Source organism: Myiozetetes cayanensis, unplaced genomic scaffold (assembly GCF_022539395.1).
Source record: "Myiozetetes cayanensis isolate MyiCay16 unplaced genomic scaffold, myiCay2020 scf7, whole genome shotgun sequence".
NCBI classification, from domain to species: Eukaryota; Metazoa; Chordata; class Aves; order Passeriformes; family Tyrannidae; genus Myiozetetes; species Myiozetetes cayanensis.
The window spans coordinates 30,485,596-30,511,590 of record NW_026087964.1 but is presented as its reverse complement, the minus strand read 5'-3'; the positions used below and the strand labels follow the sequence as shown (position 1 = coordinate 30,511,590).

Here is a 25,995-nt window from a genome sequence, read left to right as displayed (position 1 = left end):
GCCTGCACAGTTGGAGTGCTGTGTGGCCTTGGAGACCTTCTGGTTGTGATGCTTCAGCTGCTGTGGTTGCTGCCAGGCCTTGCAAGTTGGTCGCAAATGGTACTTGGCTTGGCCAAAACTGTGGGTGTGTGACTTGTACAGCTGAGTTGGTGGCTGAGCTGGTGTCGTCTTCTTCTGGCTGTGCTGTTGAGACTCCCATCACAAGGCTAAGGACCCTGAATCGCAGCAGATTCTAATGGAGAGGTGACATTTTTGTGTAAGAACTTTTGCATCTCAAATGAAGATAGGAGTTAATAAAAATATTTTGCAATCTGGCATTGATTTCAGCTCGCTTCTGTTGAAAACTGGAGCCCCAACTCACCAAAAAAGAAGAATGTTTTACTAAAAATACAGAGACCTGTTACTTAAAATGATTTTCTGAGGATTTTCACTCCTCTGGAAATAGCTTTCTGTTCCCTTTCCAAGTTTTTGCTTTCCCACTTTTCATTAATATTGGGAGAAATAAAGTACAAGATTCAGGTGAGTTGAACAGAAAAACTCCTGAAAAGTAAAACTTGAATACTAGAGGTGCTTGAGGTTTTAGTTCAGCTTATGGACTTTCTGCCTAGGTGAGTGGATCTTTGCTCTGCACCTGTCTCTGAAGCTATAAGGTAATTCTTTTTGAAAATAATAATAGTAAAAAATAATTTTTAAAAGGAAGAAGAGCAATTCACTTTTGTTAGGATACTTTGTCTGTTAAGGCTCAGATTTTGCAATTTCTTTACAGACAAAAACTCCCATTTAAAGCAAAGATGAACAGTGCCTGAACTCAGGATTGAAGAAGGAGCTGTTGTGGTCATGCAGTCTGACCCCTGAAAGAACAGGGCACTCCTTTTCATTTAGCAATCTGCTGAGCAGCAGCTGTTAACTTTCTGAAAAAATCAAAATGTTTCAAAACACAAAGTGTTTGCTTCAGAAATGAGTGTCAGTTCTAATGCATAGCCATTTTTCTCAAGAAGTCTTTCTCTTTTTCAGAAGATAATTACCAGCTTTATATTACAGACTGTGGTTATTATACTACGCTTCCAAGAGGAAAAAAGAATTACAATATTTTAGGCCAGTATTTCTCTTGCTTTCTAATGGATTACTTTTGTTTTTCAAATCAATGTCCTTTGATTATGGTCTTATAAAGTTTCAGCTTTCACAGTCTACAGAAGTAGTTGCAACTTTGTAAGTTATAATACACGTCAAGATAATGCATCTGTTTTGTTTAGAAATACTAAATGTCCAAGGAGATCTAGGGAAATTAGATGTCATTTATGTTTAAGGTTTGCATTTGACGTATAGTCACAATGTATCAGCACTCAAAAGAATTTGAAATTTCAGAAGTACACCTACCAATTCATGGGTAAAAGGGTCATTATCCATTATGTGTACAAAAACAGCAAAACAAAAACAGTTAAATAGAGAATCCACAGTAGACCGTTGTTTTTATGCATTTGGAAGAGTTATTTTTGAAAGAATTCTTGGCACATAGTTCTTCTCACTGCAATGTTTTTCACTATAGATGGATTTATACACTCTTATTTATATATGTGTATATATTTGAAAGACTGTCTATGCATGTGTTTCCTTGGGGAGATCTTTCTTCACAGTAACTGCAATGGTAGACAGTGGTATAAGTAGATGAAAAGAACTGTGTTGGTTACGAATAATTGTTCTTTGTGTGCTGTGCCACAGCACTTTTTGGTAGTTTCATTTGCATGTAGAGTATTAATTAAGAGATAACTGTCACTGCAGGTTGGCTGCAGAAGGCTGCAGGATCCAGCAGAGAGATAAATGCCAATGCCAAGTCATACAGGTTGGAGAGCATACAGGGAGTCCGTAATAAAAAATGAGTTTACAATTAAAACTCAGTAATGACTAACTTAATGTGTTCTATGCAGAGACGAGGTCCAAAATCTGGTCATTAAGCATTATATATACCAAGTGTGGGGTTTGAGGTGTTTTTAGGGGGCTTTTTTGGGTCAATCTACATGTGATGCATTGGAAACTGAAATTTTGGGATGTGATCAGTAAATCTGTTAGGAGGGTATAGGTGCCCTTCTTAACAAGAGTGTGTTACAGCTTTCAGCTCACTGGGAAGTCCTAGAACAGATTGCAAAGAGTCATCTCAGCTTGATTCAGAAGGCCTGTAAGTGTCCTTCATGTTAGAAAGTGTTTTGGTTTCTAATTAACTGAGCCAGAAGACGTGTTATTTCTGACCTTCAAAAAGCACTGATCTTATCCCAGTTTTAAAAGATCTGTTAAACTGTTTTATTTAAAAAAAAAAAAAAAAAAAAAAAGGCAACCTGTCTTTTCCTGTTGTGAGAAGCAAAGTACAAAATGGATATATATAGCTACTGTTAGTGAGCCATTATATGTAGAACATATTTTTCCACAGTATGGGGTATGTTTTTGGGTTTATATGACATAGTAGTGCCATTTAATATAACATGAAATCTTCATTTCCATGAACTCACCAACAAAAATCCCATTAATTTCAGTAAAGAGGTATCTACCTTGCAATTTGTAATTTAGTAGCACTTTCTTACTGACAGTCAGTAAGTACTCCTTGCCACTAAGTCAAAATAAGACACTACTTCTGTCTTTGAGATGCAGGCACAGGATTTTTTTTTCTTCTGTCCCAGTGACACGGGCTACCAAGACTAGGAAAGGAAAAATGCACTATTCTGCCATAGTTACACAGCCTAAACAGAACTATCTGCTCTTGCATTGCCTTAGCAGCCATCAGAAGTTGTATGTAAGTTAGGTGTAGGATTTATGCAGCCTGATTGAGATTAAAATAATGGCCCTTCAAATTTTTTATAGAGAAATTACTTTTTCGAAATATGTAACTCACAATGCATCTTATGGAAATAAATTGATAATGGCAGGTTTTGAGAGGCAATCTAGATATATGAACTAAAGTTCTTCATTAAAGAAATGCAAGAAGCAACAAAAGCTTTACACATTTTCAGGATCATGCTTTAGTTCAGGAAAGTTTTTGTTGCTTCATGAATTATAATCAGAAAAGAAAATAAACAAGGTTTTTCCTTCTTCTTAGTGTCATATTGGCAGCAAAAACTTCAGGAGTTCAATGGAAAGTTTTCATAAGTACATGTGTTTTAGGGCTCCTCAGAGACTTTCTGGGTCATCTATTTCAGCCCGCCCACCCTGCAACAGCAGGAGATCGTTACTACTGCTTCTCTTCCATCATACTTTTCTCTTAAATGGCATATTCCAAAAGTGTCCAATACTATTTTCTTTAAAATACATCTAGTGCAGTTCATCTATGCACCCATTTTTGGTTTTGAAGCAAAGTACTTCTTTAGCATGTGATGACCGATAAAATATGAAAGCTGAGCAATTTTTTGATTCATTCTTCATTACACCATGGAGCTAATAGTTTTTTCTTCTTTCTTTAAGGGAAAGGTTGTAGGAAACTTGTACATAACTGTAAGCTGTCCAGGTGGGAGTGCCCCTGAGGCTCTGGGGTTAAAGGCACAGCTCTGCCCTGCCCTGTCCTCAGTCCTTCCCACACTCTGCAGCAGCCCCACTCTGCTTCCCTGCTCTCATACCCATGGTGTTGGGCAGCAGCAATTGCCAGAGGCTCAGCCTTAGACTTAGTTAAGCCTTGATATGCTTAATATAGAAATTCCCATGCAGTGCTACTGGTCCATTGATGACAGTCTTCACCATTGTTTATTTGCTATCTTTTCATGGGTTGCACTTATCTTACCTGTGCCTTTGAGCTTTTCCATATGTAACATCAGCTCTGCTTCCAACTGTTAATTTGTGCTGTCTTTAAGATCAGTGCTGACCGTGGCACAGAACACTACAAATTTTTTTAACACAATTACCTTGCACATATGTATTTAATGTATCCATTTTTAGCTCAGGTGTATTTTTTTTCTATGTTCTACAACCAGTTTTCTTTGGGTTTTACTTTCTTCAGGGACTCATATAATTTCCTTAGCAAATTTATTCACCTCTTTACATATTGCTATGTTGAATCTGTTCTTGCTGGAGTTTGCCTATATTTTCTGCAAATCTTTTTTGCACTTTCATGTGAGATAATTTTTTAAGTACGTAAGTACATTTGGAGTCATGTCTTGTTGATTATGAAAATGCCAATAAACTAGAGTGTGTTTATCCTCATAACTGACCAAAAACATGAGATTTAAGCACTCTTAAGTCAAAAATACTTGCCTGTTAAAAATAGCTTACTCTTGTATCGAAGTCACATAGTAAACATGGGACCTTTTCCTGTATTTAAAAGATAGAGAAGAAGGTCAAAGCAGAACAACAGAAATTTTTTCTGGACATATACCAAAGAAGAAGAATGGGGGAAGAAAATCAGCAGTTGTATCTTTGTGATTTTTCTTAGAATGAAGTATTCTTTGTGTTGTGTGCCTCTAATGCTGTATGGAAAATATAATTGGATTTTTTCATTTTTAATGATTTTTAAATGCCTTTCATTCCATGTTTTAAAAAAAAATCGGAAAGGAATATGCACATCATTTATGATTCCTCTGGAAAGTGTGTTAAGTTTTTGGGTGGCTTTTTTCCTAAGGTGCAGCTTATTCTATAAATGGCAGTATAGACAGCTATCTATCTTTGCACTTGGAATCAAAGAGGAGCTTGCTGCAGAAATCTGCCAGTGCTGGATGAAGCTGTACAGAAATACGTGTCCCAGCTGGTTGGCCTAGGGTTCTTGTGAAAAATTGGCTTATACTACAGCTAGCTCCCTTTTCTCTGCAACCCATGTAACTTTGTGACAATAAAGCAACAAAAGGAGGGCTAAGGAGAATAGCCATCCTTTACTGGGCAAAGGATGAGGAAAAGCTGAGGTAGCTCAATGCCTTCTTTTCCTCAGTTTTCAATAGTAAGACCAGTTGTCCTCAAGGTACCCAGGCCCCTGAGCTGGGAGACAGGGACATGGAACAGAATAAAGCCCTTGTAATCCAAGGAAAAATGGTCAGTGACCTGCTACACCACTTTAGACACACTCAGATCTACAGGCATCAGCCCAAGGGTACTGAGGGAGCTGACAGAGGAGCTCACCAAGCCACTTTCAATCATTTACCAGCAGTCCTGGTCGATCAGGGAGGTTCCAGGTGACTGGAAGTTGGCAAATGTGACGCCCACCTACAAGAAGGGCCAGAAATGGAACCCAGGGAACTACAGGCCTGTCAGCCTGACCTCAGTGCTGAAGAGGTTGTGGAGCAGATCATCTTGAGTACCATCTTGCAACATGCACGGGACAACCAGAGAATCAGGCTCAGACAGCATGGGTTTATGAAAGGCAGGTCCTGGCTGATCAACCTGATCTCCTTCTATGGCAAAGCGACCCACTTAGTGGATGAGGGAAAAGTTGTGGATGTCATCCATCTGGTTTAGTAAAGCCTTTGACACCATTTTCCACAGCATTCTCCTGGAGAGAAACTGGCTTCCCATGGTATGGGCGGGTGTACTCCTTGCTGGGTTAAGAACTGATTGGATGGCCAGGCCCAGAGAGTGATGGTTAATGGAGTTACATCCTGCTGGTGGCTGGTCAGTTGTGGAGTTCTCCAGGGCTCAGCATTGGGGCCAGTCCTGTTTAAATTTGTTACCAATGATCCTGAGAAGGGGATCAAGTGCACTGTTAGTAAGTTCCCAGATGATGCCAAGTTAAGCAGGAGGGCTGGTCTACTGGAAGGTAGGAAGTTCCACAGAGGGATCTGAACAGGCTGGATCAATGGGCTGAGGCAATTTGCTTTGTTCAACAAGGCAAAGCACCAAGTCCTACACTTGGGTCACAACAACTCCATGCAATGCTGCAGGACTGGGGAAGGGTGACTGGAAAGCTGCCTGGCAGAAAACGACCTGGGTGTGCTGGTCGACAGCTGACTGAACATGAGCTAGCAGCATGCCAGGGAGATTTAGCTTGAAAATTAGGAAAACTTTCTTCACTGAAAGGGTTATCAAGCATTGGAAAAGGCTGCTCAGGGAAGTGGTTGAGTCACCATCCCTGGAGTTGTTTAACAGACACCTAGATGTGGCACTTAAGGACATGGTTTAGTGGTGGGCTTGGCAGTGCTGGGTTAAAGGTTGGATTAAATGATATTAAAGTTCTTTTCCAACTTAAATGATTCTGTGATTCTATGATTCTAAGGCCTGCCTGCCAGAATTAAGTTTATTTATAAAAAGTTGCATAATTTCCTAGTGGTAATCACTTGATTTTGACAGTAGCAGAGATTTATCCCCACTGAGTGTAATAGTGGGAGCTTTGCTCATAGCCTCACGCTTCCACTCTACACCTGACAGACAATGTTTTCTGAACTGAGAAGCTCAGTAAGCCAGAGCAACCAAGTGATGCTCATTCTTAGTTGCTACTCGTCAGTGTGGCACACTGTCAACTAGCCACATAGCACTGAGATTAATTTGAATAAATGAGGGATTTTACAAAGCCATTAAGGTACCTTGGACATGACACTTTTCAGGCAACAGGATATTTTTACGATTATGCTTTGTGCAATCAAGGCTCTGTTGTGTCTGAAAATTAATGAGTGTAAATTGAGAAGGAGAGAGCAAGCATATTGAGAACAGTGTTTTGCATAAGATCCAAAGACATTACGAGATGTTGACTTGCTTCAAACAATATATATGTAAACACACCTGGAATATATTACTGTAGCTCTCTTCTCTAGTCAGAGAAGTCCAAAGCAAGTAAAAGGAGATTTGTTCCAAGGTAGAAAAAAGATTTAAAAAAACCCCGGAAACAAACGTAAAGCTAAATTGTATTTGAAACACACCCCCCCTGCTCTTAACTATTATTAGAACTATTCAAAAAATGAAATATAATGGCTACCTAAATCAGTTTGTGTATATCATAAATAATGTATTAAATACTCTATCAGGAAATAACCACAAATGCAGGTTACTGATGCAAGCAATGTAAAAATTCAAAGTGTAGCAAGAAAATCTGGTGACACTTTATCTCGAACTAGAAATTGTGCCCACTTTCACAAGTTGAACCCTATAAAATGTCATTCCCCCATCCTTGTTATTTCCCTGACTATAAACCTTGGGTTTTACACAGGAGTTACTTGAGTAATAGTAAGAACTCACTTTCCTTCCATGACCAAACCTGTGTCTTAAATTGGTAATAATAATACAGCTTGTGCTTCACTACAATAAGAGCTAAATGACATGTTGGAAGTATTAAGCAAATGGTTTTTGGTGAGGCTGTCATGGTCTTTTTGCCAGGGAAACCAATTGGTTTGGACTTGTCAATGTATTTGAGAGATATTTAAGATACTATTCAAAAGTAGTTCAACAGTCTTACTCTCTGACAGTAAAATCTGTGCATACTAAAGACTTAAAAGAATTCATATAGTCACAGGGTAAATAAAGTAACTCATACCCTGCTACATTCTGGATTATTGTTTCATTGAAGGACTAAATGCATTGTTGTGGTATCCTAAAGCTTTATTTAAATCTGATGCCCTTAAGGTGCTTTCAAGGTGCAGAAATGGATGTAGTCATTGTATATGCATGTTTTAAAACATCTCGTACAGATGGACACAAGTTTGACAGGTGAAACATTTTAATAGGTTTTAAATAGTATATATGTCTGAGAAACACTTCTGAAAACTAAAAATCCTGTCATAGTAGCTCGTATGGTAGAAATTTAGGGCAGTGAGTTTTGCGATGTGTGAGCTTGGAAAACCGGTCCTGTTTCTTTGCTTTTCTGTATTATTTTCTTTCATAAATAGATTTTAAGATGGGAGTGTCCCACTCAAAGAAGAAGCCCTGTATGACAGACACTGTCCATTGAAATATCACGTCATGGCATTGTGTTATGTTTTCTAAAGTACTTAAACTAATTTATTACAGGCAATTGTCATTTTCTTTGTCCATCTCTTTTTATTATTTGGACTGTTCACCTTTTAGTAATGCAAAAAATGAACTGTTTGTTTTTCATGTGATATCTTGATCCATATTTTAAATTTTTTTTTATTTTTTTATAGGTCCTCCCATGCCATCCTCCTCATCTAGTCCATCAGTTACTGAACATTTACACTCCCCTCCTCCATCACCTAATCTCCATGACAACCAGAGGTGGTTATTAAGTAATAATGCCAGCCAGCCAGTTCAGGACTCTGATACAGATGAGGACTATACTGCCAGCTCATATCTAGTACAGACCGGTACTAATCCAGTGTCTGTCCCAGGTCATGGTAAGAAGAGGACACTTTGTCCATAGTTTAAATACCCTTTTATTTTCCATCCTCCTAAGAAATTGTCTAATAAAAATGAAATATATCAAAATGACTTTGTATTTTAAACTGCTTTTCCTTGAAATGTCACAAATCATGTCTCTGTTTTACTGTAGGATAAGCAAGAATAGAAAATAACTTCTAATATGTAAAAGCTCATTTAAATAATTTTAACATGCAATGCTTACATTAAACCATAGCCATTATTGATTTATTACGTAATGTAGTTTTTAGCAAGTGATTAACCTTTAGTTATACTTTTTAAAGGGTAGGCTGAAGTTGGTTAAACTGTCATGATATTTAGCTTCAGAATAATGTAAAAGGTATCATGAAGTTCAGCAGGCTCCAGCCGTTCCTTTGATTGCAGGATTTGTATGTTACTGGATAGGGCACTCAAGACTGAGAAAAAAAGTTCTAGAGGGAGAGAGCTGTGTGATGATAGAAGGCAATGGTGGCTTCTAGATGTATGTTTCCATGTTTCTCATCCTCCCAACAAGTATGAGTAAGCAATGGGAGTGACATACTTAAAACACCAGTCCCTGCTTATACATCATGCTCTAAGAAGCCACATTTTTATGTCTTTTTTTTTTATTATTTTTATTTTACATACAAAAATCCAATAGCCACAGGGCTTCATTTTTGTTGTATGATGGAAGATATTTTCTTGGAGGAGGCACACTGGAAGAATAATTTGTTAATTCACACCCTTCTCCAGTAGATCAGCAAAGCTTAGAACAAGCTGCTTCACTAAGAACCATTTCTGTCTTTTGATTGTAAAGAATTCACCTGTGGGGAGTTTGGAGAACCACTAGGGGGAGTTTGGAGAAATATTTCTCTACAAATTCATCAGCTGGTTGTACAGAATTATTTTGCCAAGCAAAACACTAGCTTTGAGCTTCTTTTTCTAGGTTGGAATGGATCTTTGGTTTTGTGTCTGAAAGACCAGTCTGCTAAGAGCAGTTGTGTATATGAATTTGATGCATTTGGATTAAGATCTTTAAAATTAATAGTGATAGATAACTTTTTTTTTTGCATGTTCAACTTGCTCAATATTTAATCTGTGAAGAACTCCAAAAACTGGTAAAACATTGTCATAATTAGGGTATGTTATGAAGATGTCTCCTTTTTTTAAGAATATGAAATTTCTTAGAAAATGTATGCATTATCCAAAAGGTATCCTGGTTTAGTTCAAGAAGTCAATACATTTAGATTACTGTATCTACCAACCCTTCCTTTACAAATGAAAAATGCAAAAGCAAGACGAAACTGCTAAAAATTCTGAATAGTTGGGATGATCTCCTTGCATCTCTTAGCCTCTTAGGAAGCTAGTAAGTGTTCATCATTCCTATAGATTTGAGTATTTTTCTGCTTCTGAAATTCTGAACAGTTGCTTGCCAGTTGTAGTTTGCCAACCTTGAGGAAATGTTCCTTAACCCATTTCATTCCAGACTAGCTAAATTAATTTCATCTGGTCCCATGCCAAGTCAAGTGTTGGCCTTTTAGCAGGACAAAATAAGTGTGGAGGTTGATTACAAGTAGGACAGAAGTTCAGACCATGGTGAATGTTGAGAGAGTTGTTCTTTGTAAGACTTCTGCTAAGCAGAAGGGAAATGTGGCATACTCTGCAAGTATATTTTCATTTTCCCTTCCCCTCTCTCTTCCCACTGTGCTCCTCTATCTGCAGATGTCTGATACTCACCCCTTCAGCGTATATTTGTAGCAGAAGTGCTTGGAATTCCTGCTGTCAGAAATTAAATCAATGATATTTAATACACTCACAGTCTAGTAGTGCTGGTAGTCATACAACACAGTTAATAATCTTTCTCTCTCTCCACAAGATTAGACTTGTTTTTAGAAGTGCTTCATCTTGCTAACCACGGATACTATATATATGGTGATTACCATAATTTAAGTGGGGCTTGTTTGCTTTTCTAATGGATGAGGAGAAGACCATAGGTGTTTTGGTAGTGGGCTTCCATTCTTGAAGTCAACTGCAGGGTCAGGGTTTGTGTTACTGGAAGAAAGATTGCTTTCACTCATCATATATATGAACATTGCTTGGATTATCTGCTTGGTTTCCTTATGATTGTTTTCCCATGTCATATGCTGATGGCTTATTGATGGGGGGAAAGTATGTTTGTAAAACAGGGAAAAACAGAATTTGAAAAGTATTTTCTAAGTTAGCTACAACCTTCTTGTACTCAGTGATTTGCATTGTTGTGTAGCACTGCACTGTAGTATGTGAATCTCTCCAAATATACCCTAGAAAGTAAATATAATTTAATTGTGTCCTTTGGTACAGTAGTATTTGAATATTGTATTTTCTTTAGCTAAAATGATAAGTAATGCAGTATGTGTAACACTTCCACAGAAAGAAGTGGGGATTTTTTTTCACCAGTTGTTTTTTTTGTTTTTGGATCTGGATATAAGCTTTCCGTGCTATCTAATCTTAACGGGTACAAAATAACTCCAGTGCCATATTTCAGATGACTTTGTCTAATGTTTATATTGGCAGAAGGTTAGGGATCACTGCTGAAGCCTTTAAGGATAAAAAAGGTACTGATGTAAAACAATTATATTATTGAACTACTTTCATTTATATTGACTTTATTGGAATAGTAAGTTGAATTAACATCTCTTTAGTCTATACAAACATCTGTTTGTTTTCCTTTAGAAGGAGTTCATTTGATCAATGTAGTTTATTTGATCAATTCACTCAAAATTTAAAGGATCTGATTCTGTATTTAGAATTATATTAATCTAAGCCTTTGGGTCTGATTAGTTTGTTTTGTCAACCAATGGGAATTAGCTTCCTTTTCAGAAATGAGCTAAAAGAGAAATGAGAATTACTAAAATGAGTTACCAAATGCTTACCACGTGTAAGGTAAAGTCTTCATGGAGGTATTGCTAGTAGCTTTAAAAATTCAGATCAAGTGAGGAGTTGTGGACAGTTTAATAAGAATCATTTAATTTCTCTAAAAGCACTGTGTTAATAAGTTGTAAAATTCAGGCGAAGATCAATTTTAGGACTATCAGTCATAAGTCTTTCTTTACATAGCACCTTATTAATTCTACTTGTTCCTCTTCTCCATGATGCAGCTCGGTGTGTGGGTTGTTAACAGCAGTCAGCCTGTTTGGCTTCTGATTTCAGAACAATTTACTAGTTTTATGTTTCTAGAAGATGAGTGAAATGGTTTATAAGAAACACGACCATCTCAATTTGTCTGTGGGGAAAGTAAACAGTTGTTTGAGTGAACTAGGTGCTGGGAGGAAAGGATTCTTGAATGTCACTAAGGTAGATGGTTTCCTTATGTCATAAAGTCTTGTTATAAACAGTAGAAGTCGCATAAAGTGCATTTAAGCATCTTGATAAGCTTCCTAATCTTTTTCCATGAAAAATTATAGGTTAGTCAGAATTTGTAGGGGAATTTATTGGACTAATAGGAGCTTGCCTTTTGACACAGAATTTAATATAATGAGAAGTACAGTGCTAAATTCTTAGTTCAAGCAGTGACTATGAAAACAGGATATAGTTAATGCTTGCTACTGATAATGCAGTTGAAGACTCTGAGTTAGAAATTCAGATTTGAGGATTTTTACCCTCTAAATTGGAAATATAATTGGAGAACCATAAAATGCAAAGTAAATATATTTCACAGTGGCATTGATATAGTACATCTGAACATTTAAGTTTTATGAGGTTCTCATGTTTCTTAGTAACAGTTTGTGTTGATAGTTTATCTAATGGGAAGATATGAAAGAAATTCAGTTTAATATAAATTGGTTTTCACTCTTCCTTGATCAAGGACCAGCCCATTAATGCACAATAAGCAAGATTTTGCTCCAGCCACATGGGAATTGCAGATTGATGGGCTTTTCAAAATGGCTGAGATTTCCTTCAAGGAGCAAAAAAATTTGGAAATCTAGAGCATAATTCTGAATGTAAATTTGTCAACGAGAAAAAATAATGTGATAAAGCTGGTTGAATGAAAACATACAAGAAGTCTCCATATGCAGAAGTCTCATTATAGGACATCTCACTCTGCAAACACCATAATTGTAGTATAAACATAATTTGAGGACTTCAGTTCATCATGAGTTATTAGAATTTGATAGGAGAGGTTATACAAAAGTATCTTCCATACCGAAATTACTATTATTTTATCATACTGCAATATCAAGAAGCCAAAGTCAGAATCTTCCACTTTTGTACAAGTACCTGAGAGAATAGGGGCCAAATGCTCAAACCTGGTACCGGTAATGACCAGATATAACACATGTACAGAGCTGAGGTGTGAATTTTGTTAGGGGGTTGTTAGGTTAGGGGTTTTTCAGTTTGTTAGGGGTTTTTTACACATCAGATTTTCCTTCCCACTCTCATGTTTTATTTTTTGCATAAATACCTCAATTCATGTGTAAGCACCATAACTAAGGAAGCTGCCTCACATCTGCCTTTTCCTCCCCACCAAAAGCAAATGAAATGGAATTATGAATGGAAGTACACACAGGGGATCTGTTTTAAAAGTTAGTGGAAGATGCAAGTGACTTTAGGACTCTTTTCTTCCTTTCCAGCTCTTTTGAAGGTGGAAAGAGGAAAATGTGATTTCCCCTTTCATACTCCACTACCTTGTGAGAAGGTTGGAAATAAGCTGTGAATAGTGAGAAGGCCCACATCAAATTAAGTCAGCCTAATCCAACGTATTGGAAGTACCTTGTGTGACTTTCTGGCAGGCCTACTTTAGTACCAAAAAACACTGCCCAGCCCTTATTCCATCTCTACTTTGCTGCAGTTATTCCACAAGGGAAGCTACATGTGTTGGTGAACTAGAAGTTAGTAGCCAAGCTGACACTTACCCTGTAATGAACAGCAGCTTACTAGTTCTCCTTATTGGGGAACAAAAGAAGGGGAAGGGGTGGGCGTGTTCTGGGACAGAAGAAACAAACTTGAGATTGAATGCTTGAAAGCTGTTTAGGTTTTTTATTTTTCTTGTGAAGTATGAATTTGCTTCTTTTTCTTTTTATCATTCTAAGAACTGGAACTCCCTGGAATCTCTGAGGGTATCCGCATTGTTTAATGAGAGTTTTTATCTCTTATCTCAAAATTCATGATAAATTAAGATTTGTCATTGCTGTATCAGTACATACAATTTGTCTTCAGGTCTGACAGTAGTTCTAAGATGTAGCTTGAAAGATTAACTCAGACCTGTTTGGTTTGAAATAGTCTCTGATAATAAATGAAGAATAGCAGTTCAAATAGGAGGAGTTGTACTGAAGAATATCATAGGGATATGCTGTAATCTTGGTTTTATTTAACATCCTCATTAGTTATATGGATGTAGAAGTGGCACTAAAAAAATTTCCTAATGATACTAAATAGCAAGTGTTCTGAGTGCCAACTGGGGACAAAATGTTAATAGAAGAGGGCAAGGAAAGACCATTAATTGTATGGCAAAAAACTAATAAAGTGAAATTAGAACTGAAAAATGTAAGCTGATCTGAGATGCAGGGTATTCAGGAAAAATCTAAGGAGAAATGGTGATTAAGAATTTTAATTAGACAAATCTGCAACATGGTCTGACTCACAAGTACAGTTTGAGCTTGGTACAAATATATCAGCAAAGAGGGATTTGTAGACACAGCATCAATGGAATATAAGTTTGGAATTTGGTCATCTTGCTTTTTCAAAGTTCCTGCCAAATTCTCTTATTGCTATTTATTCTGCTGTTCAGATATATTTGTATGAAAACAATTATGAGGTTAGAGGTATTAATAATGAGAATAGGTAAGAGATTAAAATTTTGACTCAGTACGTAGCCTAAGCACTAATTAAGTGCTGGCAAAGGGAAACTAATAACCCAAGATGGAATGGAACATGTTGTGTATGGTGTAGAGACTCAATTAAAAGTAATAGGATGAAAATAAGGAAAGATTAGGCACATCAGAAAAAACTATCTAACAGTGAACTAACTCTATTAAGATATGTAAGTCTGTCCCAAGGGAAGTGACAGAAGTTCTGTCACTTTGTAACATGAAATTAAAATAAATAAAAATGTAACTTATACTGCTGAGAACAAATCTACATTCACTTAGGAGACTGTGAACTGAGGTACCCTTCTGGAGCTTTTCTAGCAATACCTGTGTGCATTTTAAATCAGATATACAAGAGTTGGTAGTTTACAACATAGATTTTTGTTAATATTAAGTGTTGCAATGCATTGCCTGCGTAAACATAACAGAAAATGATTTGTCCTGTAGCCTAGGCTTCACTATGAAATTGTCCAGATCTTCCACAATAAATCATTTGCACAACAGCCACTTTCCCTTCCAACTTGCTGAACCATTTTATATCCTGCAAAATTACAAAATAAGGTTTCCCAGATCTCAGTGAAAACTGCCAATGTCTTCTGGGCATGTGCATACCCATGTAAATATTTTGTAAGCAAAAATGTTTGATACCCATAAATTCAGGATGTCCATGATGCTGAATAGATGCACTTGACAAGCTTTCTGTAAATATGGAATAAGTTCATATTATAAAAATACATGATGACTTCTTTCCTGAGGCCAGAGACAGTTATGTTTCAACTACTGTGTAGCAGTGCTTGCAGCCTTCCTTGGTAGCTACAGAAGCACGTAAGTCCAAAGTCAGACACTGCAGGAAGGCAAATATCTTTCAGGTACAGATCAACAAATTTATCTGTTCCAGTTGCTTGGGGCAAATATAGTTGCTTTAAAAACGTAAAAATCATATCTTGAATGCCAGCCAGATAATTTTTTATCTCTTTTTGATATTTGATTTCAATTTCAAGAATCCATCTTTTTATCCTCTTTCATTGGTTTTTAAGTCAAACTTCTGTCAACATGGTTCCCTTAATGTACAAAAATGTACATTTGTTCAGTTTAATTAAGCATTCAATCTGTTTGCCAAGAGCAAAATACAGTTCCCCAATCTCACCCTCACCCCTCCAAAATCAAATTGTGCAAAGTAGTGGGCAATTAGCTCTCAAATCTGATTGTTGTAAGTCATGTTTTGCTCTTAAAAGATTTTTGTAGTTTTCGATCTCTGTTGCTTAATAGAAGAGCCAAGACCAATTATTTCTCCTCAGATTGTGGCCTTTGTAGCCTTCAAAGAACAGTCTCCCCCACACCTCCTGTATCATTAGCTGCAAAATATCTTTCCAGAGATGATTTTGGCCTTTTCACAAATCAGAGGATTCAGAGTGACAAATTATCCATCTTATACTCGAATGCATGCCAGATGGGACAACCTGCCAACTGCGGATATGATCTGATGTAGAGACATTTCCTCCGCTCCTCCCTTCCCCATCAAAAATCATATAAAAAAAAAAATCATGCAAGTTACGAAAATCTGTGAAGATAAATTCATTCTGAAATACGGTGAAATATAAAAGCAGAATATAGTTTTATCAAAGGAAGAATGCTGCATCCCGGCGTCGTATCACTTAAAGTGAACTGATGTGTACCTGGCACGATAGATGAACGTGAGAGTCAAAAATGCATCCTTCCATGCTTGCCAGGGCTTGCACTCACATAATTTCCTTTGACTAGCTTGATTACAGAACAGACATCCCTAATTGCAAGATAAGGAGTTTGAATTTAAATTCTGTTACAGTTTAATGGAAGAATCCTGAAGTCACGATTGGGAACAAGGATGTACTGCTCTTGTGCAGAAAAATAGGCTGTAAGAAATTTATGGTAGAAGTTAATGGAGAAGGTAAAAGGAGAAGGAAATAGTCACATATAGAGTTTATTTTCATTATAAATTACAAAGCTGAGGACTTTACACAGCTACTGCTTACACTGACTTCCAGAGGTACAAATGGTGTGCAAGTGCTTATTTAAACTAGGTTTGAAGATGGAAGGGTTTGAAACCAGGCTCTTCAGAGAAAAGCCTAAGGGTGGAAAGCCAGGGTTAGGAGTGATATCAACAGCCCAGCTGAAGATCATGTCCCCTAATGCACGCAGTTTGGGAAACAAGCAAGAGGAGCTGGAAGCCATCGTGCAGCAGGAAAGCTGTGACATAGTCACCATCACAGAACTGTGGTGGGATGACTCGCATGACTGGAATGCTGCAGTGGATGGCTACGTGCTCTCTAGAAGAGATAGGTAAGGTAGGAGAGGTGGAGGGGTAGCTCTCTATGTCAGAGAGTCTCTTGACTCAAGAACTTGAGGTCAGTGACAATAATGTTGAGTGTTTATGGGTCAGAATCAGAGGGAAGGCCAACATGGCTGACATCCTGGTGGGACTCTGTTACAGACCACCCAATCAGGATGAAGAGGGTGATGAATTATTCTGCAAGAATCTGGCAGAGGTTTCAAAATCACCAGCGTTTGTTCTTGTGGGTGACTTTAACCTGACTGATGTCTGCTGAGAACTCAACACAGCAGGGAAGAGGCAGCCTAGGAGATTCCTAGAGTGTATGCAGGATAATTTCCTGTTGCAGCTGATAAGTGAACCTGGCAGGTCTGGGGCCCCATTAGATCTGCTGTTTACAAACAGAGGAGGGCTGGTGGAAGATGTCGTGGTTGGAGGCCATCTAGGGTACAGTGACAATGAAATGATAGAGTTTTCAGTACTTGGTGAAGTAAGAAGGGCATCAACAAAACCTCTATCCTGGACTTCTGGAGGGCAGACTTTGGCTATTCAGGAGGCTGGTCAGAGAGTACCTTGGGAAACAGCCCTTAAAAACAAGAGGACCAGGAAGAATGGACATAATTCAAGAAAGAAATCTTGAAGGTACAGGACCATGCTGTCTATATTTGCTGAAAGGTGAACTGGTGGGGAAGACGATTGGCCTGGCTGAACAGGGAGACTTTTTCAGGAAGTTAGGGGAAAAAAGAGAATCTATTGCCTTTGGAAAGAAGGGCAGGTAACTCATGAAGTGTTTAGGAATGTATTAGGTCATGTAGAAAGAAAATTGGAGAGCCAAAAGCGTAATTTGAACTTAATCTGGTCACTTCTGTTAAGGACAACAGAAAGTTTTTTATAAACACATCAATAGCAAAAGGATGGGCAAGGAAAACCTCCATTCTTTGTTGGACACAGAGGTGAACACAGTTACCAAGGATGAGGATAAGGCTGAGGTACTTAACACCTTCTTTACCTCAATTTTCAACCAGAAGACAGGTTGTCCTCAGGATAGCTGGCTTCCTAGGCTAGCAGACAGGAATGGGGAACCAAATAGCCCCCCTGTAATCTGGGAGGAAGAAGTCAGTGACCTGCTGAGCCACTTGGATCCTCAAAAGTCTGTGGGACCAGATGGGATACACCCTAGAGTGGTGAGGAAACTGGCAGAAGAGCTCGCCAAGCTGCTCTCAATCATTTATCACCAGTCCCGGCTCACTGGGGAGGTCCCAGATGACTGGAAGCTGGCTAATGTGACACCCAAAGCATACTCCTGAAAAAGTAGCTGGCAGCCCATGGCTTGGACAGGGGCACTCTGTGCTGGGTTAGGAACTGACTGGAGGGCCGGGCCCAGAGAGTGCTGGTGAACGGGGCTGCATCCAGCTGGCGGCCGGTCACCAGTGGTGTCCCCCAGGGATCAGTGCTGGGCCCAGTCCTGTTTAACATCTTTACTGATGATCTGGATGAGGGGATTGAGTGTACCATTAGCAAATTTGCAGATGATACTAAGTTGGGGAGTAGTGTCAATCTGTTGGAAGGCAGGAGAGCTCTGCAGAAGGACCTGGACAGACTGGATAAATGGGCTGAATCCAATGGTATGGTGTTTAACAAGACCAATTGCCAACTTCGGCCACAGCAACCCCCTGCAGTGCTACAGACTGGACACAGAGTGGCTGGAAAGCAGCTAGGCAGGAAGGGACCTGGGAGTTTGGACTGACAGGAAGCTGAACATGAGCCAGCAGTGTGCCCAGGTGGCCAAGAAGGCCAATGGCATCCTGGCCTATATCAGGAACAGTGTGGCCAGCAGGAGCAGGGAAGAGATTCTGCCCCTGTACTCAGTGCTGATGAGGCCACGCCTTGAATATTGTGTTCAGTTCTGGGCCCCTCAGTTCAGGAAGGATATTGAGGTGCTAGAGAGTGTCCAAAGAAGGGCAATGATGCTGGGGAAGGGACTGGAATGCAGGCCCTATGAGGAGAGGCTGAGGGAGCTGAGGTTGTTTAGTCTGGAGAAGAGGAGGCTCAGGGGTGACCTCATCACTCTCTACAACTCCCTGAAAGGAGGTTGTAGCCAGGTGGGGGTCAGTCTCTTCTCCCAGGCAACCAGCAGTTGGACAAGAGGGCATGGGCTTAAGCTGTGCCAGGGGTGGTTTAGGTTAGACATTAGAAAGAAATTCTTTACAGAGAGAGTGATCAGACGTTGGAATGGGCTGCCCAGGGAGGTGGTAGAGTCACCGTCCCTGGAGGTATTTAAGAAGAAACTGGATGTGGCACTGAGTGCCATGATCTAGTTGACAGGGTGGTGTTGGGTCATGGGTTGGACTCAGTGATCTCAGAGGTCTTTTCCAACCTGGTTGATTATGTGTGTGATTCTGTGTGTCTGAAATATCTTGTATGTGATCAGGAGCAGATGCAAGTGTGTCACATCATCACATTAAACTCTGTTGTTTATGATTTGTCATTATTTTATTTCAGGGAAAGGTCTAATATTTTTAACTCTCTGATTTGTCTCCTCATTTGCTTTTGGCTTCCACTTGAACTCTGTTCTGAATAGCTGTAAGTTGGAGGACAATGTTTTAGGGCTTTAAACATGCCACTCGCTAGAAGTAAACAGGACTCTTGCAAATTCTGCTGGCAGATTCTTGTAACAGTCTTTCAAAGGAGAAATACTGGGAATTTTGCACTTGAGTCACTAATAAATAGCTAGGCATTGGATGATTGAGAAAACAAAGCTTATCTCAAAGTTGCTTTGAAAAGTGAACAGCTAAACATTTGGGACCTTTAATTTAACATCCTTTATCTTTTTAAGTATTGTCATTGGTTTTAATAGCATAAGGACTGTACTTAAAGCATGATTTCTCTGCTCTTCTACCTCATACACAAAAGGTTTCTCCATTTAGTATCTTTCTATGTCTGATGTAGCATTGACATGAATTTATTTGTCACTAACCCATTAGGAGTATACAGGAGTAGTAGCCCTACTTTTTAAGGATGCAGAGATCTGACTAGAAGGCACATCAGCCTTCCTCTCTCATGCAAGGCCAAGGATTCCTATTGTCAGATGCAGTGGGCATGAAAGCAGCAATTTTACAGCACAAAAACTCCAATAACATTTACTGCGGTTGGCTGCGATTGCAATGCACACAGGCACTGCTCAGTCTTGGTTGCTTAAGCACCAGCTTCCCTTGGCTTTTTGCCAGCCTGCACGCTCCAAAGAGACAAGTCCTTTAAGGGGAAAGAGTTTTCCTTGTAACTTGCTGTGGGGTAAACAGACCATTCAGGCATAGTTTATTGCATTACATACTTGACTATGCATACTGGAATGCAGGAAAGTAATTGGTAGAATTATTTTAATCGTTAGAATTCATAGGTACAAGGTGTGTTCTCTGAGCCAGGAGGGGGGCAAAAAAAAAGGATGTTTCTGTCTGCTAAGTTGCTGATTATTTATTACAAAAGACTAAAAATATTCTTTCCATGGGAATTGTGTATGTTTACATTTGTGTGCCTGCTACAGTTACAGAAAATGGAATTAATTTGTGTCTTTATTGCTATTCTTCTCTTAAAGATAAATCCCATAACAGCAGCAAAATACAGTGTCAAAGAACAGTTCTGTTTATGTAACAGGATATTTTGTTGTCATTAAAAAAAAAAACCACAGCCTTCATTTTCGAAATACTGGAAGTGCAGAGTACTTGCAAATTAAAAGGAAGTCAGTTACTATAAATTTTGCCATCAATCCAACTCATCTTTGCGTTGATAGGTACTCTTTTGCAGTAATCAGCAGTAAACGTACCCCATCATTGTTGTAATCTGGAGAGTCCACAAGAAATAGTCGCTTAAATATTATTTTGTATGCATTTCTTGAAGCTTCAAGTTAACAGTGCAGTAGCTATTCAAACAATATATAATGGAATTTATTTGTAATAAAGCATGTTAGGATAGCTGAATATACAGAAGGCTGACTTGGCTGTCACTGAGTACAAAATATCAGCTCTTGTTGGTTGAATCTTTAAGTTCCTTTGGAAAGCTTCAAAGAAGAGTAAAGCTTTCCCTTTACTTTGTTGCTAGTAGTTGGTGTTGTTGGGCTTGTTTTTCTGTTCATTCTTAAATGCAAAGACCACAAGGTGTTTTTGTCAAATGCTCCCTTCTTTCTCCTCGGTGGTGTCCTACAGTGTGTTTAGGAAAGCTTTAAAATACTGTCTGTGGTATTTCTTGAGTCTCTCTGGGTTACTCTCTGGTAGCTTGTCCTCTGCTTAGCAGTGAAAAAGCAAGGATAGGGGTGACCTTGCACACCTCTCTCTGCGTACACCAGCATCGAAAATGCTTCAGGAAGCAAGTGAAGCACTTCTAATGAATTGCGCTTTTGATTCTATGAATCCTCACAGCATCTCCATCAGCTTTTTACAGCTGGACTCTCGCTGTAATTGCTACTGGGATGAGATGCGCGACATGGTGTTTTGGAGCTAAGTACTTGCATTGTTTTACTGGCCAAAAGTATATAGCATGGAGGGATCAGCAGACTTCATGAAATTCACACTTGTATATCTTCACATTCTTCACCCCTTTCCGACATGCTGCTGATTTGCCAGCAGGCAGTCTAGATGGGGATGATAAAAATGGAAAAGCTGAAAGGCAGAGTTTCTTAAAGCAGCAGTATATTAGTAAAGAAGTTGCTTGTTATTATGACTGTGTGATACATGTCCAAAAATCTGTTTATTGTTATTGATAAATTAGAAAGAAGCACTTTGCCATTTTAATCCTCTTGACATCAGAATATAAAATAACACTCAGATATAAAGTATCCACTAGTAGAAATAATAATTGATACCTTATAATTTTCAGTGTCCAACTACTTTACATCTTAATGTGTCTTCAGGTATGCAGCATTTTTGGCATATTTGCCTGGCTAATTCAAAGATAATATTTCAAGCCTCTTTTTTGCATTTTTCAGGAGATACAATATAAAGTTGTTACTTATGCCTTGTAATGTATAGTTGTCAAAATTCACTGCAGTATATTTCTTCAGATGTCCTTCCTGATCTATTTCCTCAAGGCCTTTAATCAGTGGCTTGTAATGTGGAATATTTTTCTGTTTGTTTATAGTTTTCTATGAATAACTCAAAATAATTGGCATCAGAATGCTCCACAGCATCATGTATGGATCTCTTCCTTGCTCAAGTTGGATTATTTCTTAATCTAGGCTCTCATTTAAAACTCTTTGTTGTCTCCCCTAATTGTAGTGAATTCTGGCTACTGTGTACCTAAGCCAGTAAACCTGAAGGCAGAGATGGAGGATGGGTTAGTTATTTTTAAAACTCTTTTCTAGCTTCCAGAAAGCCCTCCAAGAATAAACTGGTTTGCAAGCCTTCTGGGACAATAGGCCCTGAGGGACATTCCTGGGCAGGGTGGAGGAATCAGCCAGTGTATTTGAGTTGTTTTGAGCCTGAAAGGGAAATTCTTCCTTTCCTTATTACAGGGATTTATACTGTTAGCTAGACATTTAAAATGTCTAGTGTTGTAGACAAAGACCAGCAGAATAACAGCCAAGTAAAACAGTACTATCTGCCCTGGTTTATCCAGTTGTTTTATCATTAGTAATACTAAGATTAACATTTTTGATAAATAAATTTATCTGGAAGTTCTTTTGAGTCAGTCTTCAACTTTTTCCTTTATTAGTAAATTGTTATTATCATTATCACTTTCCATAATCATGACCACAATAGACTGGGTTTTGGGTTTTTTTCCCTTTGTGTGTATAAAATTCCTTGAGAGAGAGTTAAAATTCAAGCTAGTAAAGAATAAAATGCTTATACTTAAGCATTTAAACCATATATCTCTAGAAGTAAGTAACCTGTAGTTCCAGTTCTGTATTAGGGAAGTTGGGGAAGCTTCCAAATCCTTCATGCATGCTTTAGCAATGTTGATGTTCTTATAAGGTGCGCTGCCCCAGATCTAATCTGTTCTGTCATTTCTTAAAGGAACAGACATTGACTATGAATTTTGCACCTGGAATTTTATACTACTAGGTATTTATATATTTTTGAGTGATGGATACTGCTTCCATGAAAAGTTCAAGAAATTTGAAGGCAGAAAAAAAAACCCCAAGAGAATGGTTAAAGATTGTTAGAGGGTTTTTTGCGTGTGGTTAGTAGTATAGAATTTTTCTGTGACTGTGATCTTGAAATAATCAAATGTGAATACTAAGTATTCTATAAACAATGCACTAACTTTTCATCTTGGTGATGATGATTAGTGACTCTCAATTTACAGAAATGCAAATAATGGCTTCTATCCTGGCAGAATTAAGTTGTAGTTAATAGATGTGTGTGTTTCTGTTTCTTGTTACTGTACTCCCATGATTACAAAAAAACTGAAAAATGTATTTAAAGAAATGTGAAAAGTGTACTCCCATGGTTACAAAGACTTGGACAATTCAGTGGCATTTACAAGATGGCCTTTGGGAAAAGTTCTTAAGAGGTCTGAGGTACGGGAACCTCAAGATTCAGTGCTCTCCCGCTGCTGCATCAGTGCTGCTCAAGTTCTGTTTGATTCTTCAGGAGATGTTGAGTAGCAGAGGAAAAAAATGGTAGCAGATCCAGTATTTCCACCACACAAAACTATGCTCTCTGCTGACATAAGTACCAGACAGCTCCTTTGCCATCGTTTCTGCCTCCAAGTGCAAAGTGGGTTAATAGTCCTAAAACAGCATGCTGTTTCCATTACATTATCTGAATCTCTGAAGGGAAAGAAGTTGCCCCTTGCCATACCTGTCTGTTAATATGAGATATGAGCAAAGACAAGTGGTGATGCATCAAAGCCTCTAATTTTGAATCTGCAGAACACACTGGAAAACTGGATCCCTTTTTCTTCGTGTATTCGTTGCTTACCATAGTATGAATAATGGTTTCCATTGCTGCTGTGAAGTGTCAGCAGGCATCGTAAGTACAATTCCCTCATGTGCAAAAGTAAATGAATGAATGATGGAGACTGCTCATCCACACCCCATAACAATTTCTGATGTTGTTCGGATGTCTTATTGCGAAGCAGGCATGAACTCCCTATTCCACTAGGAGCATACGAAAGAATTAGGGGACAGTTTTTGTGATACCATCCATCATTTTGGAAAAGCAGGCAGGGAGATGTTCTTTTCAGGCTCTTCTCTTCCGGAGCCTAACTGCTGGTAGCCACCTTGAGGCAAAGCAGAAAAGAGGTGATTGTTGATGAGAAAGTAAAGATTGTCCTGGACTCCTCTACCCTTTCCTTCATGCTTGATGACTCATCTGTTTAATGCTCCTTAAGCAGTCAAAAGTGCTGAGGAATGCCATATAGTCAAATGTATGCTACAACAGATGAAAACAGGCATGAGCCTTTTGCTCCCTGAAGTGATCCGTATGCATGGATGTGATTTTTTCTTTTTTGTCTTTTCCTTCCCATTCTTTGGAGAGGTTGAGTGTTGTTTTTCAGCTCTAATTCCATCTTAGTTTTAATCCTTCGTATCCTCTAAGTGTGCTCTTTTAATTTCCTCCTTTCCGTTTTTTTTTGCCCTTCTCCTTTGAAGGCATCTTTTTCTTATTGATTAAGTCATTTAACCTTTATTAGACCATACCATGCTACTTCATCCTACTTACTACTTTCTCTTTTATCCTTTTTTTCTCTTTTTTTTTTTTTTTTTTTAATGGAGTCTTTTCATATCATTCTCTCCTTGTTCAGGCTTTCTACCTCCCCTTCCTCATTCCCTTTGTTGTTCTCTCCATGGGACAGGTATATCTCATGAAAAGGTGCTTTGTTCAGAATGTATCTGCCTTGGGCAGCTATTTAATGAAAAAATCAGCTTTCCATTCCATGCTTCTATCCCTCTGAAGCCCGATGCAATAAATGCCAATTACAGTTCTACATAATTAAAATAACCATGTCGTATTTCTTTTTTAATAGTAGTGTCTTCACATTAGAGGAATGGAATGCTATGCAGCATGTATGTTTTTCAAAACAAAAACCTAAGAATTATCCTTCTAATCCATATTACAACCCTCATTATCCAGAATTCTCTTTAGCCCCTCTTTTCTGTTCAGAGAATATTCTAGCCATCTGTAGAAGGGTCAGCAAAAACACAAACATGAAAACTTATAAATCTAGTTCCTTTATAATTGGGGATGAAAACTAACATCCTGCCAGCTTCTGATCCTTCTTACCCTCTTGTAGCAGGAAAGCTGTTAGAAGAGATGAAAATTGATCAAAAAACCCACAGTCTTTTCTCTTGATGGCTGGTGTGGCTATTGGGAGAATTTTCAGTCATAGAGAGGACTGAAGATACAAAAAAGTATCAATCTCATGTCATTTTAATGGTGCAGGATAATGTTTTGGGTGCTGGACTGTTTGTCCTGCCCCAGGGAACTGAGATGTTCTTGGATACCTTAATAGCCTTACAAAAATATTAAAAGCAGAAATAAAGGAGATATTGGTACTGGTAATGGCACTAATTTCTCCAAATGTGACCACTTTTGCTATAAAGAGTAGCTGTTTTCAGACTTCTCGGTGAGATGCTCCCACTTAACCTGATACACCACTGTTTAATGTGTAGTTTTGATATCAAGTGGCTCTTTACACTCACTGTGTGAAAGTTAACATCTGGATCTGTGCTTTTCCCCAACCGTTTTCTCCCTCCTTATTTTCGCTTTATATATAATAGTTTCATATTCCTGCTCGTATTGCACAAAATTGTGCAGATGGATAAATTTTAATAGCTGAAGCTAACGATTGCTATAGAAATGAATCTGCTTTAGAAGTAAGAATCTTTCTTCCCCCTGAATGTTGTTAATATTATTAGATTATATTTTAAAAGTCATATTTTTAGCAGACAAATGTCAGGTTTGGAATTGCAGATTTCTCTGAAGAAATTAATTACATAAATGAATTACTGAAAGCAGTATTAGGAACTGTGTTCTCTGTAGTGTTTCATGCTCAGTTCATCCCATTAGAGAAAGTCTTTTTGTTCAAGAGATGACAGGCAGTCAGCAAGTAGGACTTCAGCAGCAGCGCTGTATATAAGAATGCTTTTTGCGTAAGTGGAAGGATCATAATATTGGAGTGGCATCAGGATATGATCGCAGTGGCAGTGACATGTTTGTGTCTGCATATAAGATGAATGATTAACTGGTGGACAAAGGATAAAAAAGAGTTTAAAAGCACTGGGGAAAACAGTCACTATTTTATCTACAGCATGGAAGCTTTTACAAAAAATTACTCTGCGTGGACAGACATCACTGCCTCGGTGACTCTCACGTTGCACATGAGATCACACCTGAGAGCGGTCTTCACCCCTGAAGGAGTATGTCTTACAGGGAAAGCTCAGTAGTTGATTTTGACCAGAAATTAATTCACTAGTTTTGCTCCCAGCACCCTAGCTAGTCAATCAGCAGCATCTGAGTGGGCCTGACATGCCTTCCCGTCTGGTCCAGGGTGCACAGTGCCCTCAGCCATATACCCTCCAAGCATGAGTATGGCAGCCCTGCAAAGCAGCCCTCTGGTGGTGCTGGTGGTTTCCAGAGGGTTTGAGTGGTCAGAAGGAATTGA

At 38.5% G+C, this 25,995-nt stretch overlaps 1 protein-coding gene across 1 annotated transcript in view; it reads left to right on the top strand.

The window, feature by feature from the left end:
• The window catches only part of TENM3 (teneurin transmembrane protein 3), a 1,298,714-nt gene that overhangs the window by 1,117,371 nt on the left and 155,348 nt on the right, over positions 1-25,995 (top strand). The window contains 1 exon segment of the mRNA XM_050338169.1: positions 8,034-8,243. Coding sequence (XP_050194126.1) covers positions 8,034-8,243 — 210 coding nt within the window.